At 35.8% G+C, this 22,329-nt stretch overlaps 1 protein-coding gene and 1 long non-coding RNA gene across 4 annotated transcripts in view; one reads left to right on the plus strand and one right to left on the minus strand.

The window, feature by feature from the left end:
• The window catches only part of HMCN1 (hemicentin 1), a 465,703-nt gene that overhangs the window by 40,154 nt on the left and 403,220 nt on the right, over nt 1-22,329 (minus strand). For all 3 annotated transcript variants that reach the window (XM_043568168.1, XM_043568169.1, XM_043568170.1), the window contains exons 81-89: nt 19,202-19,471; nt 16,350-16,540; nt 12,116-12,329; nt 9,858-9,992; nt 9,276-9,466; nt 7,502-7,583; nt 3,069-3,338; nt 2,331-2,501; nt 2,056-2,226 (exon numbers count right to left, since the gene is read on the minus strand). In XM_043568168.1, the coding sequence (XP_043424103.1) occupies nt 2,056-2,226; nt 2,331-2,501; nt 3,069-3,338; nt 7,502-7,583; nt 9,276-9,466; nt 9,858-9,992; nt 12,116-12,329; nt 16,350-16,540; nt 19,202-19,471 (1,695 nt within the window). The remainder of the gene's footprint in view (nt 1-2,055; nt 2,227-2,330; nt 2,502-3,068; nt 3,339-7,501; nt 7,584-9,275; nt 9,467-9,857; nt 9,993-12,115; nt 12,330-16,349; nt 16,541-19,201; nt 19,472-22,329) is intronic.
• LOC122476014 lies at nt 3,569-9,801 on the plus strand. The gene is made up of 2 exons (XR_006295362.1): nt 3,569-3,975; nt 9,182-9,801. It is a non-coding gene; the product is annotated as an uncharacterized LOC122476014 (long non-coding RNA).

Here is a 22,329-nt window from a genome sequence, read left to right on the forward strand (position 1 = left end):
TTATAAAGCCTTATAGTACAGATGCATTCTTTTATTGGAGATAATGTTTGGTGATTGGTTGATGTTTATTCATATACTGTCTGTGTAATTTCTTTTTTTCTCTTTTTAAAAAATGTTTGTTTTGAGAGAGAGAAAGAGAGAAACTGAGTGGGGGAGGGGCAGAGAGAGAGGGAGAGAGGATCCCAAGCAGGCTCCACACTGTCAGCGCAGAGCCCGACACAGGGCTCGATCTCACAACGGTGAGATCATGACCTGAGCTGAAATCAAGAGTGAGATGCTTAACTGACTGAGCCACCCAGGTGTCCCTATAATTAGCTTTCTAATTCTTAAAGATTAAAAAAATAATTTTAGCTTTGGTTTATTTAAGATTTCATGACAGTATTTTACTTTTGTAACGTAATGTAAGTTCTGAACTGCAAATCAAGATACCTAGGATCTAAGCAAATAGGCTTAGGAATCAGACAGACCTGGATTCAAATCCTTGATTCACATTTTACTAGCCATGTAACATCAGGGAATTAATTATCATAATTATCATATCATATATTTCCTGAATCTTGGTTTCCTCATTTGTACAACAGGATGCAATACCCAATGTAGTGGATAACTGTTTCATTTTGGTTTTTCAGCATCCTCCCCCCTTTTTTTATTTTTATTTTTAAAAAATTTTTTTTTCAATGTTTATTTATTTTTGGGACAGAGAGAGACAGAGCATGAACGGGGGAGGGGCAGAGAGAGAGGGAGACACAGAATCGGAAACAGGCTCCAGGCTCTGAGCCATCAGCCCAGAGCCCGACGCGGGGCTCGAACTCACGGACCGCGAGATCATGACCTGGCTGAAGTCGGACGCTCAACCAACTGCGCCACCCAGGCGCCCCACTCCCCCCTTTTTTTAAAACCAACTCAGCTAGGTATCTCTCCCAGTTCAACTCTGTGAGTTCAACTCTGAGTTTGTTCAGTGTGTTTATCAATATCTGAACTATATTACATCTGTTTATCATTCTATCTTGAATAATGAAAAAATGCCTTGAGCACAGAATGGGTGCTCAATAAATATCTGTTGGAGAAATGAATGGATAAGTGATGAATGAATGAATGACCAGATACTCTTCTACTCCATATAACTTGTTTTAGGCTGTCAAACAAGGAGCCCTGCCTGTTACAATGTGGGTAAGTCACTCAAGCTGGTTATCCAAGTATCTGGACTTAGTTGAGTTCAGAGGTGAGCATGAGTCCCAAACAAAATCAAACAGGGCTCTTTTCAGAGGTTGATAGGAAATCTGAGGGAGAGAGAGCAAGACTCTTTGTTTCTTAGGCCTTGGGTTACAAGGCTCCTGTGAGCTACTAGCTGCCAGCAGTCATTTTTTCCACTGCATGGAAAGAGTTTAATGGACAATAAAGCCAAAGAGAGGTGAGCAAAGATGAGAGATGGAAAACATGCTAGTAAAAACACTGGCCAAATCCTTGAATTCAGTCATACCTGAAAGTAGAATTTTCTACTTAAGCTCATCAAGTTTGGTTTCTGTCACTTTAAGCTGAAAGAGCCCTGAAATACCTATGGTGAGGGGTTGTTTTACAAAGTCAAACAACATGTACTTAAAGCACCTACCACGGTTCCCAGAACACACAGGTATTTAGTGAATGGCTGCTATTATCATCTTAGCCCTCACTCATTGTGTGTTTTTGGGAAAGTCTTAAAATATCCTAGACTTCATTTTTCTTGCCTGAAAATGAATGGCTACATTAGATTTTAAGGTCCTTATTACTTCTAAAATTCTATGATGGTAAATACTTATGTTTCCTCTACATGATTAAAAATACACCACAGTTTGTGGAACCAATAGATGGTCAATTAAGTCAGGGATTTTACTTAACATTGATTAATACCATATCTTTCATAAGCTTGTATCAGTGAGACATAATTAAGAACACAGGGAATGGATATATTCCAGGGTAGAGGCCATAACATATTTTTATAACAACAAAAAAAAGGTAAGTATAACCCCTTTATAGGAGTTAAAAATAGAATAGTTTTGCTCATCAGTGGATTCTCACCTGGGCAGGGCCTAATGTTGCACATGATTATTTCTACTGCATTCCCTTCACATGGCCGCCCACCATATTGAGCTGATGGGTTACTGCAAGTTCTGGTCCTGGTTCTGTTGCCACGTCCACAACTCCGTGTGCATTCTTCCCAAGGGCTCCATTCTGACCAGCTACCATCCACTACACACAGGTAAAACATCGTCAACACGAAGACAGCCCATAGTAAGCTAACAGAAATGAATATCTATCAAACATGTGCCTATCCACTGAATATAGAGATGTACCTGGACACAGCTTACGTTGACAGTTTCGCATTTCTGAATCTGACCCTTGGCAAGGCTTCCCACCATTGGCCGGAAAGGGGTTGTTGCACAGACGACTCCTCTTCTGGATGCCTTTGCCACAGGTGACACTGCAGGATCTCCATGTAGACCACTGGGAATACCCACCGTGAACTGCAAATAAAACATTGTACTTTGTCTCTGTGATGGTAAAAAAAAAAAGCTATAAATTGAATTTTATTAACACGCTGGGTCTAGAGCTGGATCTATGATTGCTGAGAAATTGCTTATGGATGCTCTCCTCTTTGGTAAAATTAAAATCCATGCAGGAGAGAAAAATTTCAGATAATTAACTGGAGTTTCTTCCCAGTTCCAATACTGATTCATGTGGATATGGCTGCCAGAAGAGTTAGAGATCAAGAAGTTTAAATACTGTTTACCTTTTGATATACCATTCTTTAAAGAAAAATAAATGCATGATTTCTGAGAATAAATGTGACTTAGTTTTGAATCAAAACTTCATGTTGGGATTTTGAATTATTGGCTTGATATTTTACTGCTCTAACTGAATATTGTTTCAGTCCCTTCAGTTGGTAAATTGTGATGTGATTTTTGTTCTAGCTCCACAGTCTAGAAGTGTCTTCAGGGTCCAGGAGACTTGGACTAAGATGCTTAAGAGTTTTTACAATTTGGGTCGCCCCAGGTGATACTTAATATGAATGTCCCTCTGATCACACTCACCCTGGACTGTGACTGGCACCCTGACAAGGACAGAACCCATCAAGTTTCGAGCAACACATTCATATTCAGATGTATCTTCTTTTTGAGCAGCAGCAATATGTAAGGAGTTGTTGGACAACATGTTAACTCGGTCATCCCAGGGAATAGAGTGCCCTTGACGAGACCATGTAATGGTTGGATGAGGCTCTCCAGTTGCCTGACAATTCAATATGACTTTGCCACCAGCATGAATAACAGTTTCTGCTGGTTCAAGAGTAATAATAGGAGGACCTACAGAAAAAAGCACATAGTGTTTTCTTAGTTTTTGTGAAGCTATGTTAACATTTTTATCAATATATATAGTAACATTTTTAAAAAAATTAGGCTGATTTGTTTATAAAACACTGTAGCTGCTCAACTACTAAGGATGCAGTTGCCATTGACAGATTTTTCAGTATCATAGCTCTGTTTTATTTATGAAATGTCCAAAATTTTAAATCCCTAAGCAGATTAGCCTATATCATGGGTTCTGCAGTCATACTTGCTGTATACTTAAATTCAAATTCTGCTTCTGTTCCTTAGGACCTCTTTGAGCCTTTGTATCCTTCAGAGAATTCTTGTTAGATTCCTCTAAGATGAGATAAGCCTAGCTCTTTGACAGGGTAAGTACATAATATTATTAGTACTATTGTTACCATTGTTTTTGTCTGTGTTTTACATGGCAAACTCTCACTTCTTTCCCTTACATCACTTCTGAGGTAATGAGTCATTATTAACTTATCCTTTCATAACTGGTCATCATTCATTTATTCAATAAACATGTATCGAGAGCCTACTATTTGCCAGGCATTGTGTTAGATGCTGAGGATACAGAGATAATAGATATAACTTCTAGCCTCAAGGAATTCACAGTCCACGGATAAGACAAGTAAGTAACTATAATTATTTAGCTGTTCTATAATATCATTGTAGGATTTTGTAATGGAATAGGTAGAATAATATTTAGTATAGAGTAGGTAAATGTGTGGTAATATGGATGCATAAACAATAGTGACTTAATAGAACAAACAGAGGCAATCATTGAAAATGGAGAGGAAAAGGAAGACATTCAAGAATCATTAGGAAAGTAGAAATAACAGAACTTTGTCATTGACTTGAGAGGAACTGATAACTACAGGATTTTGACTTGGACAATATAGAAGAACATAGGAGGAAGAACAAATTTGTTTGGACATTGTAAGGAATGATAATTCGTATCCATTTAGAACTATTGAGTTTGTGGTGTCTGTGGGACATTCATATAGAGATGTCTAGATGGTAAGAGAATGTTAATATCTGCAGCTCAGAATAGAGATATAGGCTAGAAATACAGATCTATGAGTCTTTCATGAGTGGATAAGATGGCTTTAGAAGTGATTCTAAAAGGAGAGGAAGAAGACCAAAGACATAAACTATGACAGCATCATTATTTAAGAGATGAACAGAAGACAAGCCATCAAATGATACTAAGAACAGATCACTGAAGTAGGAAGAAAATCAAGAGAGAATGGTATCCTGGTAACCAAAGGAAGGAGTTTCAAGAAGGAGGGAGAGGTTAATACTAGTAGATCAGAGTAGATCAGAGCTGCTCAAGTGAAGTCAGGAAAAAATGTAAAAGGAGCTATATATATAGCTGCTGGTAGGATGTTTATTCTAGTCTACAGTGTCAAGCAAGATAGAATATGAAAAATTTCATGAAGAAGAAGAAGCTTGAAGTGGATTTTCAGAAATGGTAAGATTATATATAGGAGAAGGGAGTCTACTTGGAGACAAGGAAATAGCATGGAGATGGATTCAGCTTTGAAAGGATGATTCACCCTCGAAAGCAGCAACATACAAGGTTTTAAACATTTAGTTAATCAGGGCTCACATCTGAATACAGGTTAGCAGAGAGGAGCCTGTGTATTCTTGAAGGATGAAAGCTGTGTTTTTGTGGGACTGAAATGAATGGTAGAATAATTTTCTCAATGAGAGGTAATGAATAGCAGATAATTCAGGGTGATGGTTCTGTTTTAGATGGAGAAATATAACTGGAATAATAGAACATAAAGCAAAATAGAAGTAAAATGTGTTTTATTATGACCATACCACCATTTTATGTAAATATGTTATTGACATGCTGTCTTTTACAAAAGTAGTTACTTCATGTGAGGTTTGAATCTCTCAGTATCATTAGTGCATTATTCATATATATGCCCACATTGTCCTACTCAATTACCTTCTTATTTGATATTTATATTAATTTAGGAACTTTCAAGGCTGGGGCTTTTATTTTTCTCCTAGTGTTCAAATTACATTATGTGTTCAGTAAACTGTTGCTGAATACATTAAATGCCTCAGATTAATCACTCTACACTAAATGATAACATAATGATTAAATGAGCTCATCTGCTCCCTCGATTATGGTCAAAGAAAGTGTCAAATAAAACTCGGAATCTTAATTTTAATACCATATTTGAACATTTCCAATTGCCCATAAGGCTATAAGTTAACTCAACAATAAAATTCCATATGTACATCTTTCAAGGGTGAATTAATTCTACCAGTCACATAATGATCAGTTAAATACAAGTACTTTATCTAAATGAAAACATTGCTTCTGGTGCTTTAATCTTAATTTTAAACAAATTGTATTTTGGTTTTTTAATATGCCTCATTTATTTAAATCAACTTATTGTCTGTAGGTGTAGATGAGCTAATCTAATGCAGACTTTCTTAAACCAATCAGTGGAACACTCTTCCAGGAAAGATTAATCGATGTGATGCCCTACTTACATTCACCCAACAAGGAGGGGAGGAAGGTTTCATGGAAATAACATTTATTTGGGAAACATGGCATGTTATATCCTCCTCTTGCTGAGTTATAACACATCAATATATTAACATTTCAGGAATGATCTGCAGTAAAGAAATCTGGTGATTAAGCAGGGCTTGGCATATAGTAGGTTCTCTTTATATGTTTGATAAATGAATGAACTTCGTTTAATCTATTTTTTCCCAGACTTGTTTGACCATGGAACTCTAGTTTTTTCCTAATAACATCTCACAAGGCTATTGTTTGATAAATACTTTAATAAAACACTGTCTTAGCAAGAAATGGAAACAACCTGTCTAGTGATGGATAAATGGATAAAGAAAATGAGTCTATATATGTTTAATGGAATGTTATCTAGCAATAAGAAGAAGGAAATACTATTTGCAACAACATGGATGGACTTTGAGGACATTATGATAAACTAATTAAGCCAGACTGAGATGTGAAAGCTAAAAAAAAAAAAAAAAAATCCATAGAAACAGAGTCAATTGGGGGAAATGGGTGATATTGATCTAAGGATACAAATGTTCAGTTATAAGACAAATAGGTTCTGAGGATCTAATATATAGCATGGTGACTATAGTTAATAATACTGTATACTTGAAATTTATAAAGTGAGGAGATCTTAAGTGTTCTCATCAAAACAAGCAAAACCAAAAAATGGTAACTGAAGTCATGGATGTGTTAATTAGCTCGATTGGGGCAATCATTTCATAGTGTATATGTATATCAAATTTTGACATTGTACATTTTAAATATGTACAATTTTATTTATCAATTAGATGCCAATAAAGCTGGGGGAAAACACTGTTTTAGATATTTACTAAAAATTAAGTGCTAAAGTCTGAAAAAGATTTTAAAAAGTTAAAGTCTTAGATAATAGTAGTTTAGCAATAGCTGCTAGTAAATGCTAGTATATAGCATCTCTTGATAGTGAATGAAGAAAATATAAATTTATACCATTAAATACTGAGCCTACTCACAAAATAAGTTTATTCACTGAAATTCTCAACTCAGTGATGCTATCCTCAGGTCAGTTCTAAAGTCATTCTGGAGACTATCCAGTGGGTTCTGAGGTTCTATGCCCTGGAGTTTTTCATGTTTTTCTAATTCTGAAAGATCTGTCTTCTGTATAACTGAGGGGTTTCATCATGAGCATGATAGTCCTGCCCAGTACACACATTTATTTCATGGAAGATTGACAGCCATCAACCTAGAACACTTTTGAGTTCACTTATATTAGTCTTTACTTTTAATACATATTTTTAAAGTGCCACAAAATGACGTTTTGTAAGCACGTCACAAAAACTGTGATAGACTATATGAAGGGTACTTGACTGACTATATTGCAAAACGAAAGAAAGCTCTGCCACCAAGCAACTGCGATCTTGAACTCCGTGTGTTAGACAAAATAGAAAAAAATCTCTGTGCAAAACTGTATCTACCAGTCTTACGCTTGATAAATTATCAGCAGAAGACTAAATTATACACACCCTGCAAGCTACCATTAATATACCTGCTATAAAGTTAAAGAAAATGAACACTGTTTATTAGGCAATGTTTCTTAAATCAGGTGTTCACACAGAGTGAAGCCACTTACTCTGCAGGGTCAGGCTCATGCTGCGCTCCACTGCCCCAGCATCATTGGTAGCTACGCATGTATAATCACCGGCATCTTCATTCTATGGAAATAAGCAGTGTTTTATAAAAATGTGAGCCTACAGAATGGGGCAAATAACTTTTTCCACCAGGATGCTAATATAAAATTTCATTTTTGAGGAGGGGTTGGAATGGAAATAGAAAAACCTACATTATTTTACATCATAAAGGGGTTTAAGAGAAAAGAAAAAGAAGAAAAAAATCCCAGTCTAAGTTTTCAAAACACCTATTCTTGCTCTCTGGGAATAATAATTGCTAGGAAACCAAAGCAAAACTAACATTTTTTATAACCTTCTATCCAAAATTAGCTCACTAAAGAAAAATGCCTACTCTCTTCTTCTAGATATCTTAAAAAGCATTAAACTATTGAGGACAAATTAACAAATATTGAGACTTCCTAATGGGGGTTATTAAAATAAATTAAGGATGAACAAAGTAAAAAACTAATTTACTGATAATGATGAATCATAGAATATAAGTCACAATATTATAAATATGCGCTGTAAGGGGTGCCTGGGTGGCTCGGTCAGTTAAGTGTCTGGCTCTTGATTTCAACTCAGGTCATGATCTCAGGGTCGTGAGATTGAGCCCTGTGTCAGGCTCCGCATTGACAGCACGGAACCTGCTTGGGATTCTTTCTCTCCCCTTCTCTCTCTGCCCCTTCCCCATTCAATCTCTCTCAAAATAAAATTTTAAAAAACCTACAAAAATAGTACTATATGAGTTTAGATTTGGTGACTAATTCATCACAGATTTTGCTCAAGTCTTGTGAATAGAATTTGTTAACAGAAACACTAAGTAAATAAAGGAGAACTAAATTGCAGGAAGTAGAGGAGGGTGGGAAAAGGAAGACATGTTTAATTGGGGGTGTTATATAATATCCAGATAGAAATTTTCAATAAGAAATGGTAAATGGGAACATTTCAGGGTTGGAGATAGATATTTAAGTATCTGAAACTGTGTGGTGAAAAAAGTTAGTATTAGCATTAATATTGGTATTAGAAGAATTACCAATGGCTTCAGAAGTAGCAATACTTAGATACAGAAGGGGGAATGTGGTAATGAAGAAACGTGTTACAGCAGTTAAAAGTAGAAATCATCTCAAAATTGAAGGGACAATGAACAACATCACATTGAAATGAAACCCAGGAGAATGAAAGACTAAGAGTGATTCATTGGATTAGGTGATTAAATATTGTATTTTAATTATTATTTCAATTAATTCTACAATGCATTAAAAATCACTCATACATAATCTAGTTGCGAAATTTTTAGATAAAATATCTCATTCACTTGGCCCTCAAATTAGAATAACTTAAAGCAACACTCATTTTCTGAATTACTGAAGCTTTTGGAAGGCTTGATATAGTTATTGGCCTTAGAGATGAAAGTTATCCTATATTTTACTTGTAGTTATGTTTGCAATTCTTCAATTTCTGTGTTCTGAAACAGATTTGAGGAAGTTATCTAATGATGCTAAATAATAATGGATCAGTGATTGGAAACAAAGCAAAATTATTTTATTGCTTATATTTCTGTGAAAAGTCTAAAAATAATCAATTTGAACCATGTTTCAGTTTTTTATAAAAACCCATTGATTCAGATTTTATGATTTAAATAGGAATGCAAGAGGAACTTTTTCCTTTCATGGCACCTACAGAGAGGGATTAATTGTGGCAGTTAAAGTGCACATCAACGATTTCAGCGTGACTTACTACAGTGCCATAAATGGCCAAGGAGCCATTGAGAAGTTGACGGATTCTGTGGTTAATTTCAATATCCACTCCTTTTCTGCTCCATTGGATGGTAGGGGCAGGATCTCCTTTCACTTCACAATTCAAGACTGCATTACCACCAAGCGGCTCAATCCAATTGGAAGGGTAATCACCTTTGAAGACTGGAGGTTCTGGGAAATAACAACAGATAATTAATTATAAGTAAAAGGAAGCTCTGATAATTTATTTGTGATTTTGACCTATTTAGAAAGATAACATAGTGAAGAAGGGAAAAGCCACTTTTGAACACCATGAATTTTCCAGAATCAACTGCTCATGCTAATCAACCAGATAATTTTGTTAGTTTCAATAATCTAAGCAGATGATTCCATTTTGTACCAAATGATCTCTTTGCTTACCTACTTTTGAATTGAACGTTGATAATTTTTTATTTCTTAGGAATGTGCACATCTGTGAAATAGGACTAGATGGATTTAATAAACTGAAGTTATACAAGCAAGCAAAATGCAAACTATTCTTTGTAAATAAGTGATAAACTAAAAATAGAGCATGCTTACCTACCTTTCACATAAACAAACCCTATTGCCTTCACAAAACCAACACTGTTCTCTGCGGTGCACACGTAAGTACCCGAATCCTCTTTTGACACTCTTTCAATAACAAGTTCACTGTGTCCATTAACACTGTCAAAGTGGGCTGAGAGAAACAAGTTAGGAAACGACATAAATGCCTCTAAGTAACCTAGGAAAAGAATCACAACAGCTCAATATTTTGCAGGTTGGATTTATGAGCTGGTCAGCAATTGAACCAGAGATCTCATCATGACATTGGAGAAGAAAGCCTTTTCCACAGATTTATTCCTCTGAGCTATTGGCTAGGTCTATAGACACTTGTTTGAAGAATGAAAAAAAACAGCAGAAGGGACAGGAAAAGAGAATGAAAACAAACATCCTTTAAAATTATTTTAAAGTACACCTTTCATCTCAAAGCATTGCCTAAATCTGGCTCACCGTCTTTCTAGGTTTCAAAATCTTTCATTCAGACATATGACATTTTCCATTTCATTTATCTCACCACCACTTTTCCTCCCAAACACTTTATATCAAAACATGAAAATGTTTTCAGTTGTAATTCAACTGACTTGGCAGGTCAGAGGGGAAATCATGAAAAACATATGTTGGTTAGGTAATAATGACAACATGATTAAATTTGTGATAATTTAAACTTCTCCATAAATGGTGATGATATAAATATTTATGAAGGTAGTTATAATATTTGGAATAGAGTATAAGGTAAACATGCTAATCCTAAAACAACTGATACTAAATAAGATTCTGATTAGACCAGCCAATATCTAATTATTTAGGTATGTTTACCTTGCATGCTTTCCCCCAAATTATTTCAAAAGATTTCATTCTGCTGAATATTAAGTGGAAAATTAAGCTTTAAAAATTTAAATAGCTAAATTAGTATTATACCGTCAGAAAACAGCACTGATTAGGTTGTGGGTTTTTTTTAAGCGATAAATTGCATTTATTTTTATTATTTTTTTCAACGTTTATTTATTTTTGGGACAGAGAGAGACAGAGCATGAACGGGGGAGGGGCAGAGAGAGAGGGAGACACAGAATCGGAAACAGGCTCCAGGCTCTGAGCCATCAGCCCAGAGCCTGACACGGGGCTCGAACTCACGGACCGCGAGATCGTGACCTGGCTGAAGTCGGACGCTTAACCGACTGCGCCACCCAGGCGCCCCAATTGCATTTATTTTTAAAAATAAATTTATTTATGTTTTAAATATAATTTATTGTCAAGTTAGTTAACATACAGTGCATACAGTGTGCTCTTGGCTTCGGGAGTAGATTCCCATGATTCATTGCTTACATATAACACCCAGTGCTCATCCCAACAAGTGCCCTCCTCAATGCCCATCACCCATTTTCTCCTTTTGCCCAGTACCCCCATCAACCCTCAGTTTGTTCTCTGTATTTAAGAGTCTTTTATGGTTTGCCTCCCTCTCTGTTTGAAACTATTTTTTTAGACTCTATTTTTCCTAAGTGAGGTATACTATTATTATTAAGGTAATATAGTTGATGAATTTCAGTCATTAAGATCAATCTTTTATAACAGAAAAACTCAAGCTTATTATTTCTTTTCTAGCAAGACATTTATTAAATGCCAATAGTGCAGTATTTTAGAATTCAATTTTGGGAAATGACCACTTCTTATTACTGATGATGTCTTTGTGCTGATGACAAAGTCTGACAAATAAGGAAACACTTGTCCTCCCAGAGAGGAGTGCTCCGGGGTTCCAGGCACTACCTTAACATGTAGTGCACATAGTGACTAAAGGATTTCTGCATAGCTGATCTACATTATAAGAGAGGCTAACAGATGTTAATTCATACAGCAAGAAGCAGAGTTCTCCTCCGTAAAATTAGGTGAATCTTCAGCACTCTACCAGTGCCACCTTAATCCATTTATCAGTGATGAAGGAGGTCCAGCAAGGGCAAATTTAGGTACCTGTGTATACCATATTGTCTTCTCAGGGAGGAAGGAGATTATTTTTAGGTAAAAACATCTACTAATATTCTAAAATATATGGTCCTGTGATTACCTTATCCTTTCAAAAGAATGAAAAAAGAACATATATACTGGGTATAGGATAAAATCCAGGCAAAGGTACATATTTTGCAGAACTTAAAGCAATCAATTTTTCATGTAACTTTTCAATCAATTCCCACAGCTAAAGGAAATGGAGATTGCTTCAGCGTCCTTTATGGGTGCATTTATTTACTTCTTAAGAATTAAATTACCAACCTGGGATAATATTGTTATTGAAGGTCCATGTTAACTTGGGCAATGGAATCCCAGTGGCTTTACAGCTTAATCGTAGCTGTTCTCCTTTATTTAAAGACACATCTCCAGGAAGTTCAGTAAAAGTGGGGAGAACGTGCACTGTCACACTGACCATGTGTGTATCTTCACCTGCAGCATTGTTAGCAACACAGGTATAGGTGCCAGAATCCTCCGGCTTAAATAAAGAAAAATCATAGTGTTTAAGATTACATAATCTTACATCATATTACATAAAGGACATAAAATTGCATAGCTTGGTTCCCAAAGGAGCACTCTTATTTAAAGGCAGTTTAAATTTCCATCTTGTAGTCTGAACCATCTGGCTAGCTTTTGCACAACATAATTTAAAATGTGTAAGAGTTTAAACAAAAGCCCATACCTTACAGAACTACAGCATTTTACAGTAATAAGATCTCAGAAAACTGTACAAAAGTTCTAAAGTTTACTAAACATCAAGAGTACTGATACTCCGCAAACTACAGATAAAGAACAAATAATTTCATTCTTTTTTAATATAATTTATTGTCAAGTCGGCTAACATATAGTATATACAGTGTGCTCTTGGTTTTAGGGGTAGATTCCTGTGATTCATCACTTACATACAACACCTAGTGCTCATCCCAGTAAGTGCCCTCCTCAATGTCCATCACCCAGAACAAATAATTTCAAAGGCTGGTAGCATCTTGACAGCATAGCTGCTCTCTTGGTAATGTGGCACCAAAGACCCCCAAAATTATCACAGGAAATAGAAGTTTCACTTGCTAAATCCACCAGCTGGTCTTGACACTCATCTTAATAGATGTCCTGGCAACATCTGACACAATTTTGACCCCCTTTTCTTCTAAACCATGTCCTCACTTGGCTACCAGGCTACCCCATTCTCCTAGTTTCCTTCCCACCTCACTGGTGGCTCCATTTTCAGCTCCTTTTCATGGCTTTCCTTTAACATTAATGTTGTTATGTTGGTATGTGGGAGAGCTCAGTCTTTGGTCCTCTTTTCTTATTTGCACTTGGTTCCTTAGTGCATCCAGTCTCACGGTTTTAAGTGCCACCCATATGCTGATGTATACGAGTATTTGCAGCCCACGTCTTTCTTCCAAAGTCCAATTACACTGACGTTCCCATTTCACCTCTCTGCTTGTATGTCCCAAAGACATCTCAAAGTCATGTCCAAAACTGAACTCCCAATTTCCCTTTTACCATCCTGTTTCACCTGTAGCCTTTCACCATCTCAGCTGATGGCTATTTTGTCCTTCCAGTTGCTAATGCCTTTTGTTCTCAGACATTTGAGTCACTTGTACTCTTCTTTTTCACACTCTACTCGCAATCTACCTAGGATATCCTAGAATATATGCAGAATCCAACCACTTCCCACCTCTTGTGGGCTAACAGAATTTCTCATCTGACTCTAAACCATCTCATCTGACTCCAAACCATCTTCCCAACAGGTCTTTCTGCTTCCACTCTTGCCTCCCTACCATGTATTCTTATTATAGTCGCCAATGTAGTATTGCAAAAACATGGGGCATTTAATAACATTGCTCCCAGTCTCAAAAACTGCAATGGATTCTACTTTATTCAAAGTAAAACACAAAATTGTTATAATCTACAAGACACTATATTATCTGGCCTCCATTTTTTTTTCATATCTTTCTTCTTTTGTTCTTCTTTGCTTTTACTGGTCTCCTGTTCCTCCAATGTATCAGGCATGTTCCCACCTTATGTTTCTTCCAGATATTTGAGGGAGGAACATCCCAGTTTTATCTGCTTGTGATGCTCTTCCCCCAGATATTGGTTTGGCTAACTCACTTCAAGTTTTTTCAAATGTTCCCTTCCCAAAGGAGATTTACTCTGACTCTCCTATTTAAAACTATAACTAGTACCCCTCCAAACTCTGATCCCTTATACCTTGTTCTTCTATTTTTCATAATACTTATTTTCTTCTATGTATATTGTTTATTATTTTAATTGTCTATCTCCCTTCTCTAGACATAAATTGCATGAAGGCAAGGATCTTTTAGTCTTTTGTTTCCTATGTATTACCAGTGCCTAAACAGAGAAGCTATTCAGGAAATATTTGTTGAATTAATGATTGAATGCTTCTGAGTGCATTAAGGCCCATGGTAGACTTTTTCCTTATCTTTCAAAACGTTTAAGAGGGGCACTCTGGTGGCTCGGTCGGTTAAGTGTCCCACTCTTGATTTCAGCTAAGGTCATGATCTCATGGTTCGTGAGATCAAGCCCTTTGTTGGGCTCTGCACTGACAGCACAGAGCCTGCTTGGGATTCTATCTGTCTCCCTCTCTCTCTCTGCTTGGAATTCTCTCTCTGCCCTTCTCCCACTTGCACATACATGTGTGCACTCAAAAATAAACATTTAAAAATATTAAAAAAATTTTTTAATGTTAATTTATTTTTGAAAGAGAGAGACAGAGTGCGAGTAGGGGAGGGGCAGAGAGAGAGAGGGAGACATAGAATCTGAAGCAGGCTCCAGACTCTGAGCTGTCAGTACAGAGCTTGACGCAGGGCTCAAACCCACCAACCGTGAGATCATGACCTAAGCTGAAGTCAGACGCTTAACCAACTGAGCCATCCAGGCGCCCCTGAAAATATTTTTAAATATTTAAGGGTATATATTGTTTTGCACTGAAACATTAAAGAATTGATTGGAAATGTAGCATAAAAACTGTAATCACTAACTGTAGGTACAATCTAAATTTGGTTGGCTGCATACTGTTGTTTTTTTTTTAAAGGGCAAACTAGAATAAGTCATATTCCCTGTAAAAGTCTTTCCACCTCCATATCATTTAGCTGTCCTTAAATTCCCAGGTTATGACAAGTTTAAAATCAAGGAATTTATAAAAGTGAAGCACTTAAAAATCGAGTGTACATACTATTCACAAATAGATTTCTAGTTATTATTTGTGTCCTTCATCTGGTATTTAGAAACTACCTTATTGTTATTTTTTTAACGTGTCTGAGTCATTATCCCACTAAAAGTCTAATCTTTTCTTTCTCATTTAATTCCTTCAGGTCTATAAATGAAATTGAAGGCCCAAATTCAACATTCTTGAGTTTAGAGGTAATCCCCATTAAAGATATTCACTAGCTTACATTAACAAATTTATCCTTATTTTATTAATTCTAAAATTCACATTTTTAACTCTTAATACCTCAGAAGCTAGGGTATTAAAAATACATAAAAATTGATGATCTTCTCTAGTTTATTTAACTGAATTTTTTTCTTTCTTAGTGGCACATAAAATAATGGTACATCTTATAACTAATGGAAATTTAAATCTGAATAAATACAATTTTTGCTGGCACATGTGGTTGAGTTAGGACTTAGTGACACAGCCTATTACTGGGATTATTTATGTGGTAATCCCAGGAGTCTGAGTAATGGCTGAAATTATACTATAAAGTTAATGTGATCAATTTTGTCATTTTAATCTGTTCAAATTTAATTCCACAAAGATTTTATAATGGGGCTTAGGCATTTTGAAGGGTAATGAATAGGAATAAAAAGGTATATACAGAAGCTCTGAAAATGATTCACATTTGTTTCATATTTGGTGCCAAGTATTGATACTCTCAAACCACACAGTAAATGTTTTAAAAAGTCATTTAGTATGCAAATATACAGAATATTTTTCAAGTGGGCTACCACTGAAAAACTAAGATACTTCTCATAGCTACTATTCTGTGGACTGGCTAAGTGCCACCTAACAATATTCAAACATCTCAGCTTGCATAGTAGGATCTCTAAGACTTTAGTTTCCTTGTCAGTGATAAGAAAGGGTTATTGAAAATCCTGAAAAGAACAGAGAAACTGCTTTTTATTATTTGCTTAATAACATATCAGACATTCTTATATCTCTGTTCTTCTAATCATTCCCATGCATGGTTACAAACACAGACTATAACAGAGGCACTTAGAATTTTTCCTAATAGATTTCCACAAAAATAAAATCATTTTAGAAGGAGGTCATTTATGAGTTCCTACTATCTGTTAAATATTATTCTTAGACCTGGGCCACAAAATGAAACATGCATAAAATTCATTTTTTGGACTGAATATGTAAGAGTATTTTTCTTTTGTTATTAAAGAGTGTATTTCCAAGCTAAGCTACGAAAAGAAAAAAGGTGAATTATTAATCCGGTTTAATGTATCCATTCACATCTATTAAACTTACCACAACATTTTCCAGAATAAGTTCTCCATAGGGCTCAAGAGTATACTTTCCTAACAAGTTAGTTAAAAGAACATCATCTTTTTTCCAGTTGATTGCTGGTGTGGGGATTCCATCAGCCACACATGGAAGAATGGCTTGTGAATTCTCATTAACCGTATAGTGTACTTCTGTGCTTCGGATTCTAGGTGGTACTATGAAGAGTTTAAAAAAGATAGTCATTCATGATGTTGAATTCAATGGTATCCTTATTTACACTGAAAATCAGCACACAAAATACTCTTTTGGGGATCATTTTGCCGCAAGTAGCAAAATAAAGTCTATTAAGACATTGATTTGTTTGTTATGAAAGATGCCTACAGCAAAAACTTTAAGGGATTTGAACTTGTTGACTATATTCGAAATCAGTTTCTGAACAAGTGACATAGAACTAGATTAGGAATCTTTAGCTTTTATTTGGCTTCTGAAGTTTTTCTTAAGTTTCTTATTCTTATTTCAGTGAAGTAAAACAAACAAACTAGAGCAACAAAACCTCAAAATGCATCCATGATTGGATAATTACTGGATTTGTATCACAGACATATCGTGAGGACACATTAATAAAAGTCACCAGTTGAAAACACCGTAAAACACTCCCCCCATATTGAATGTCACGAAGTGCTACAGAAAAAAATTTATTGCAGTATTTCACACGTGTTTCAACAATTGCAAGTAAACCCAGGTCAAGACAATTCAGCTTTTATGCTGTCACAGAGGAAATTTTTATAGTGATTTCAGAATTCTGTGCAAATACTTCCTATTCCTCAAATTACTCTGAACTGGAATTTAGGCAATACAGAAAGATCAATTGACTATTTTGTGTACTAACAAATACCTTAGGGGACTTGGAACTGTGACATTTACTTCTAAAGAAAAGGCTTTAAAAGTATGTGGATCCTGAGAAACTTAACAGGAACCCATGGGGGAGGGGAAGGAAAAAAAAAAAAGAGGTTAGAGTGGGAGAGAGCCAAAGCATAAGAGACTCTTAAAAACTGAGAACAAACTCAGGGCTGATGGGGGGGGGGGCGGGGGGGGGAATGGGTGATGGGTATTGAAGAGGGCATATTTTGGGATGAGCACTGGGTGTTGTATGGAAACCAATTTGACAATAAATTTCATATATTTAAAAATAAATAAATAAAAGTATTAAGAATACTTGGCTCAAAAAGTAAAAATACACCCCCCAAATGAATTTTGGAATTATTCCAACATATCAGAAATAGATTAATTTTAGTGGCATTTTAAAAAGTGACAGGACAAAAGTTGTATTCAGCAAAAATTATTTTTTGATTATATGAGTAAATATATAAATCTTATATGACTGATTATATGCATAAACATAGATAATAGGGAAAACAAAAATGCATTTTGCTGAATGGAACATCGTAAATATTCGATTCATTTTTAATTAATTTATACTGTATTTTTATTAGCTCCTTTATCCTGGTTTCCTAGGGGTTGATATTTCAAGTTTGCTTGTGGTTACAAAGTTGCAACATTAGTATATTTACTTCAATTCATTCTTTTTCAAAATGAAAATGTTAAGGCTATGATTTTATATTTGATTTTAACCCTGGCCTACACACCATACATTTTGATATATAGACTCCTTATGTTTATTATTTTCTAAATAACATGAAAATAAAAACATATTCTTTGACCTGCTTGTTAACTGGAATGTTATTTTAAATTTGCCTGGGGTTGAGGTTTTGGCATTAAAAGATTTTTACATGTTTCTAGCTTTATTGCATTATGGGCAGGAATTGTGGCCTTATTTTCAAATCATATTAATGACTGTTTTATTGTTTAGTATATAGTCAATTTTGGTAAACTTTCTACAAATATTTAAGAAGGAGAACTATTATTTATTTGAAGCTAAAGAACTAATGTGTGTTGATTAGTTCAGTTATATTAACTGACAGCAGGTATAAACCAGTGGGAGTATTTAAAAAACTCAGAAATGCTGATTTAAAAATTTGGGCTATTATTTATTTATTTATTTATTTATTCAATTAAAAATGTGTCTATTTGAAATCACCACTTTAATGCTGAAGTTGTAGAAAATTCAAATACACCTGAAAGATAAAAAACAGCTTTCACAAATTTTTTTTAAAGAAGAAAAAAGCAGAAACTCACCATTATAAGAATTACCTCTAAAAACAGCAGTTGAAAAGAGTTTGTTTCCTAACATTGATATCCATAGGTGGTCTATCTTTAGTTTAAAATACATTAACATGTAAAATATTTCAATGCTGATCCTTAGATATTTTGTTAGTTGTCTGAATACAAAGATCTTTTTTCTATTACAAAAATATACTTGTAAATATTTTGCTACTTTAAAATAATGAAGCAAATAGATTTCTAACTCTCATTAGGTTCATACTATATTTATAATGTATCTCACATGGTGGTTAGAGTCAATATCATTTGCAACTTGAGAAGTAAAGCAGAATAATCACAAAATACAAATGGATCCCATAAATAGTATCAGTAGCCAAAGTATAAATCCCAATAAGCATAAGATGAGGGGATTACTGGCAACACATTAATTATTTTGGCTATCTTAAGGAAATCTTTCTCACACACATATAATCACAGCTTTTCTTTTGCCCACACAAATAACCAGAGCCTACATATTAGAAAGGTAAGTGTACCTACACAACCACACACACACACACACACACACACACACACAAACACACACCACTTTGGAATACGGGTTTTGCATGGCTTTGACTTTCACCCTATCTTTTCTTGGTGGTCTTTTCTCTTTGCCACGGCAATGTAGCAGATTGAAATAATGTCAAACAACCTACCATGGACAGTGAGCTTGGCGCTCGTGCTGCTTGATCCTGCCACGTTAGCTGCCATGCACGTGTACTGGCCAGCATCATCAGGCTGAGCAAATGCTATCTGCAGGGCCCCAGAGCTGAGGATGCGTTGGCGGACTGATTCCATAACTGCATGCCCATCTTTATGCCAGGTAATATCAGGTGGTGGGAGGCCATCTGCCTCACATGGTAGGGAGATGGGTTTATCCACAGCTGTGGTATATTCCTTTGGATGGGGGCTAATGACTGGAGGAACTAAAAGATACAAAGTTTATCTTAAAAGCATACACTAGGGTATTACTCCAGCAAAGTGAAGTCACACTGAAAAGAAACAAAATCCCGACTTTACCGTATTATCATTGAAGGATCACTATACTGTTTTCATTGGCAAAGAAAATTCTTTGAGCCACTTTCAGAAAATTATTCTCTACATAGTTAATAAATGTAAATGATAATCGATTTTAAATGAGGGCATAAATATATGTTCCTGATGCTACATGCCTAGAAAATAGAAAATTTAGGTTGTGTCAACAGAGGCATTTTCTTTAACATACTGTATTATGTGATTCACTTCAGCTATCTAAACTTTCAGAATAGACCCCTTCAAGGTTTAAAAATCATTCCACTGCTGAGAGATACTTTTACTCAAATATTTCCTACAGTGGTTAGTGTCTCAAATACAGTGGCCACATTTAACAAAGTACTGTTTGAATGACTGAATAAATAAATGAATAGATCATGGAAAAGAATTATACAGATAAAACTGTTCCCACTTTTTCAGAAAGCTATGGAAGAGCTTATGATAAGGAATTCTCTTCCTAGTGATTACAGTAGGTTGATTACCATTTAGGGATTGGCCTGGATCTTTTGTTGAGCCTCAAAGAAATATTAAATAATTGTGAGAGAGCAATCAAACACAAAGGAGGAAAAACTAGTCACAAGTACACAGGAAAGAAAGGAGAGGATGACCCACCCGTGTCACTGAAAGTCCAGAGAAGTGACAAAGTGCCGAGGACAATGACAGTAAAAATATCCTTTTAAGCATGTGCAGACAAAACCCACAAACAACAAAAACTACTACCCATTCAAGAAAGTTGAAGAGAGAAACAAAGCCAACAGTATTCACTGTTACCATATTCAGAATGTGTAGTGGAATCACAAATGAGATCTCAGAGATCCACTGATCCAGGCAACACTCTGTGCATAGCAAGTCCCGGAGACCTAGAACTATCTGCTGTATCTCCAGAGGATATGGAGATGTGGTCAACCACATAGAGAACAAATTTTAAGATACACTACTGGTGATGAGTAAAATAAAATCAACAAGTTGTGAAAGAATACAAATAGCCATATTAAAATCATTTATATCAGCCAACATTATTTGGTTGGGCTTGTATTTGCCATTATATACTGTTTCTGCAAGAAGAGAGATTTGGTTCAGAATTTTCATGCCTCTAAAGCATGCAGTTATTTCTGGTTGCTTTTGAAATGTTGAAATGCTATTAATCACCTACTGTGTTTCTTTGTCCCATAACTGCTCAGATTTTAATCAATTTTAATCAATTAGTGAAGGAAAAAACCCTCCTATATGGAACTGTTCTTTCCATGATCTCCATGTTGCCAAAACCAATGAATATTTATTGGTCCTTATCCCAACTGACCTCTCACTCACATTCAACAAATTGTCCACTCCCTTCTTGAAATGATCTCCTCTCCTAGTTTTCATACGGCTTTCCTCCAACATCTCTGCCTGCTCCTTTGTATTCTTTTCTAGCATCCTCTCTTTCCTCAGACTGTTTCTTAAACAATGCACAGTACTGGGTCTTTGTTTTTAGTTCTTTTCTGTCCAAATTCCGATCCAGTCTTGTGGGCTGAAATACACTGATTACTTCCAAATTTATATCTTATACTATACTTCTCGAGCTCTGGATCCATAAATATTCAATTCCATTTGATATCTCCCTTGGATTTCTAATAGTTTCCCACCTCTAACAGGATCAATCAGCAATCATGTCTTCCTTCCTCTAAAACCTGTTCCTCCCCTTGCACCTCCCCATGGCACTATCATCCACTCACTAGCTCAAGCCCAAAGTCCAGGAAACATCATTAATTCTTCTCTTTTCCTAACCTCCAAAATCTGATTCATCAGCCATCCTGGCAGTTACATCTCCAAAAGTATCTTATCCATCACTTTTTTCATTTACCCCTGCAATTTACATAGCCGCTCCCACTCCCAGCCTGTAACGCGGTGCCTGGAGGACCCAAAGAGTTCCTCCAGCTCTAGCCTTGCCCCTTCTCTAAACCAATACCTACACAACGTCAAAAGAGATCTTCCTAAAGCCAGATAAGCAACATGGTTAAACCCTTAGAAGGCTTCCCACTGCATGGAGAAGAAAGTACAACCTTTCTGTGGTCCCTCTGACCTTCCATGCATTGGCCCGCCTTCTTTTCGGACTTCCTTTCCATTTTGCCAGCCTTCTCCTTCTTCACTGCTCTCCACCACACTGGCATGCTTCTTTTCTTACTCTTTCCTCCCTTGGGGCCATTGCACATGCTGCCCTCTCTCCTGGGGACACTCTGCCACTTTTGCACGGCTCATCCTAGCTCATCATTCAGGTCTCAGCTTAAATGGTACCCCTTCAGAGAAGGCTGCTTCTTAAAGCCCACTTTAGCCACTAAGGTAAGGTGGTCCCTATGTTTCCCCATGATTCCATCTCAGCCTTTTTTTTTTCTGCTTAACACGTTAGAACTTACAATTATTTCATTTATTTGGTAGTTTAGTTTTTTTCCCTTTTCCACACTATAAGGGAAGCATCATGTCTGTAATGTTTAATGTATTTCCACTTATTATTCCAATAAATATTTATTGAGAAAATGTTGAAAAATATAAAGAAATTAGATTTATGATGTGCAGTTAGGTGAGCTTTACTCTAGTCATTAATTCATCATAGGAAAATCATACTATAAGGAAATTCAAAATCAGCTAATGCAAATTCAGTAGCTCAGAACCTGCCTCCAGGTGTCTTCTTCACTCACAAAAACAATGTATGCAAATATGAATATTGTGTTCAGAAAATAACAGTTCAATGTGAAAAAAAAACCCTGCTTTGTCT

The sequence above is a fragment of the Prionailurus bengalensis genome, chromosome E4 (assembly GCF_016509475.1).
Source record: "Prionailurus bengalensis isolate Pbe53 chromosome E4, Fcat_Pben_1.1_paternal_pri, whole genome shotgun sequence".
Classification (NCBI taxonomy): Eukaryota; Metazoa; Chordata; class Mammalia; order Carnivora; family Felidae; genus Prionailurus; species Prionailurus bengalensis.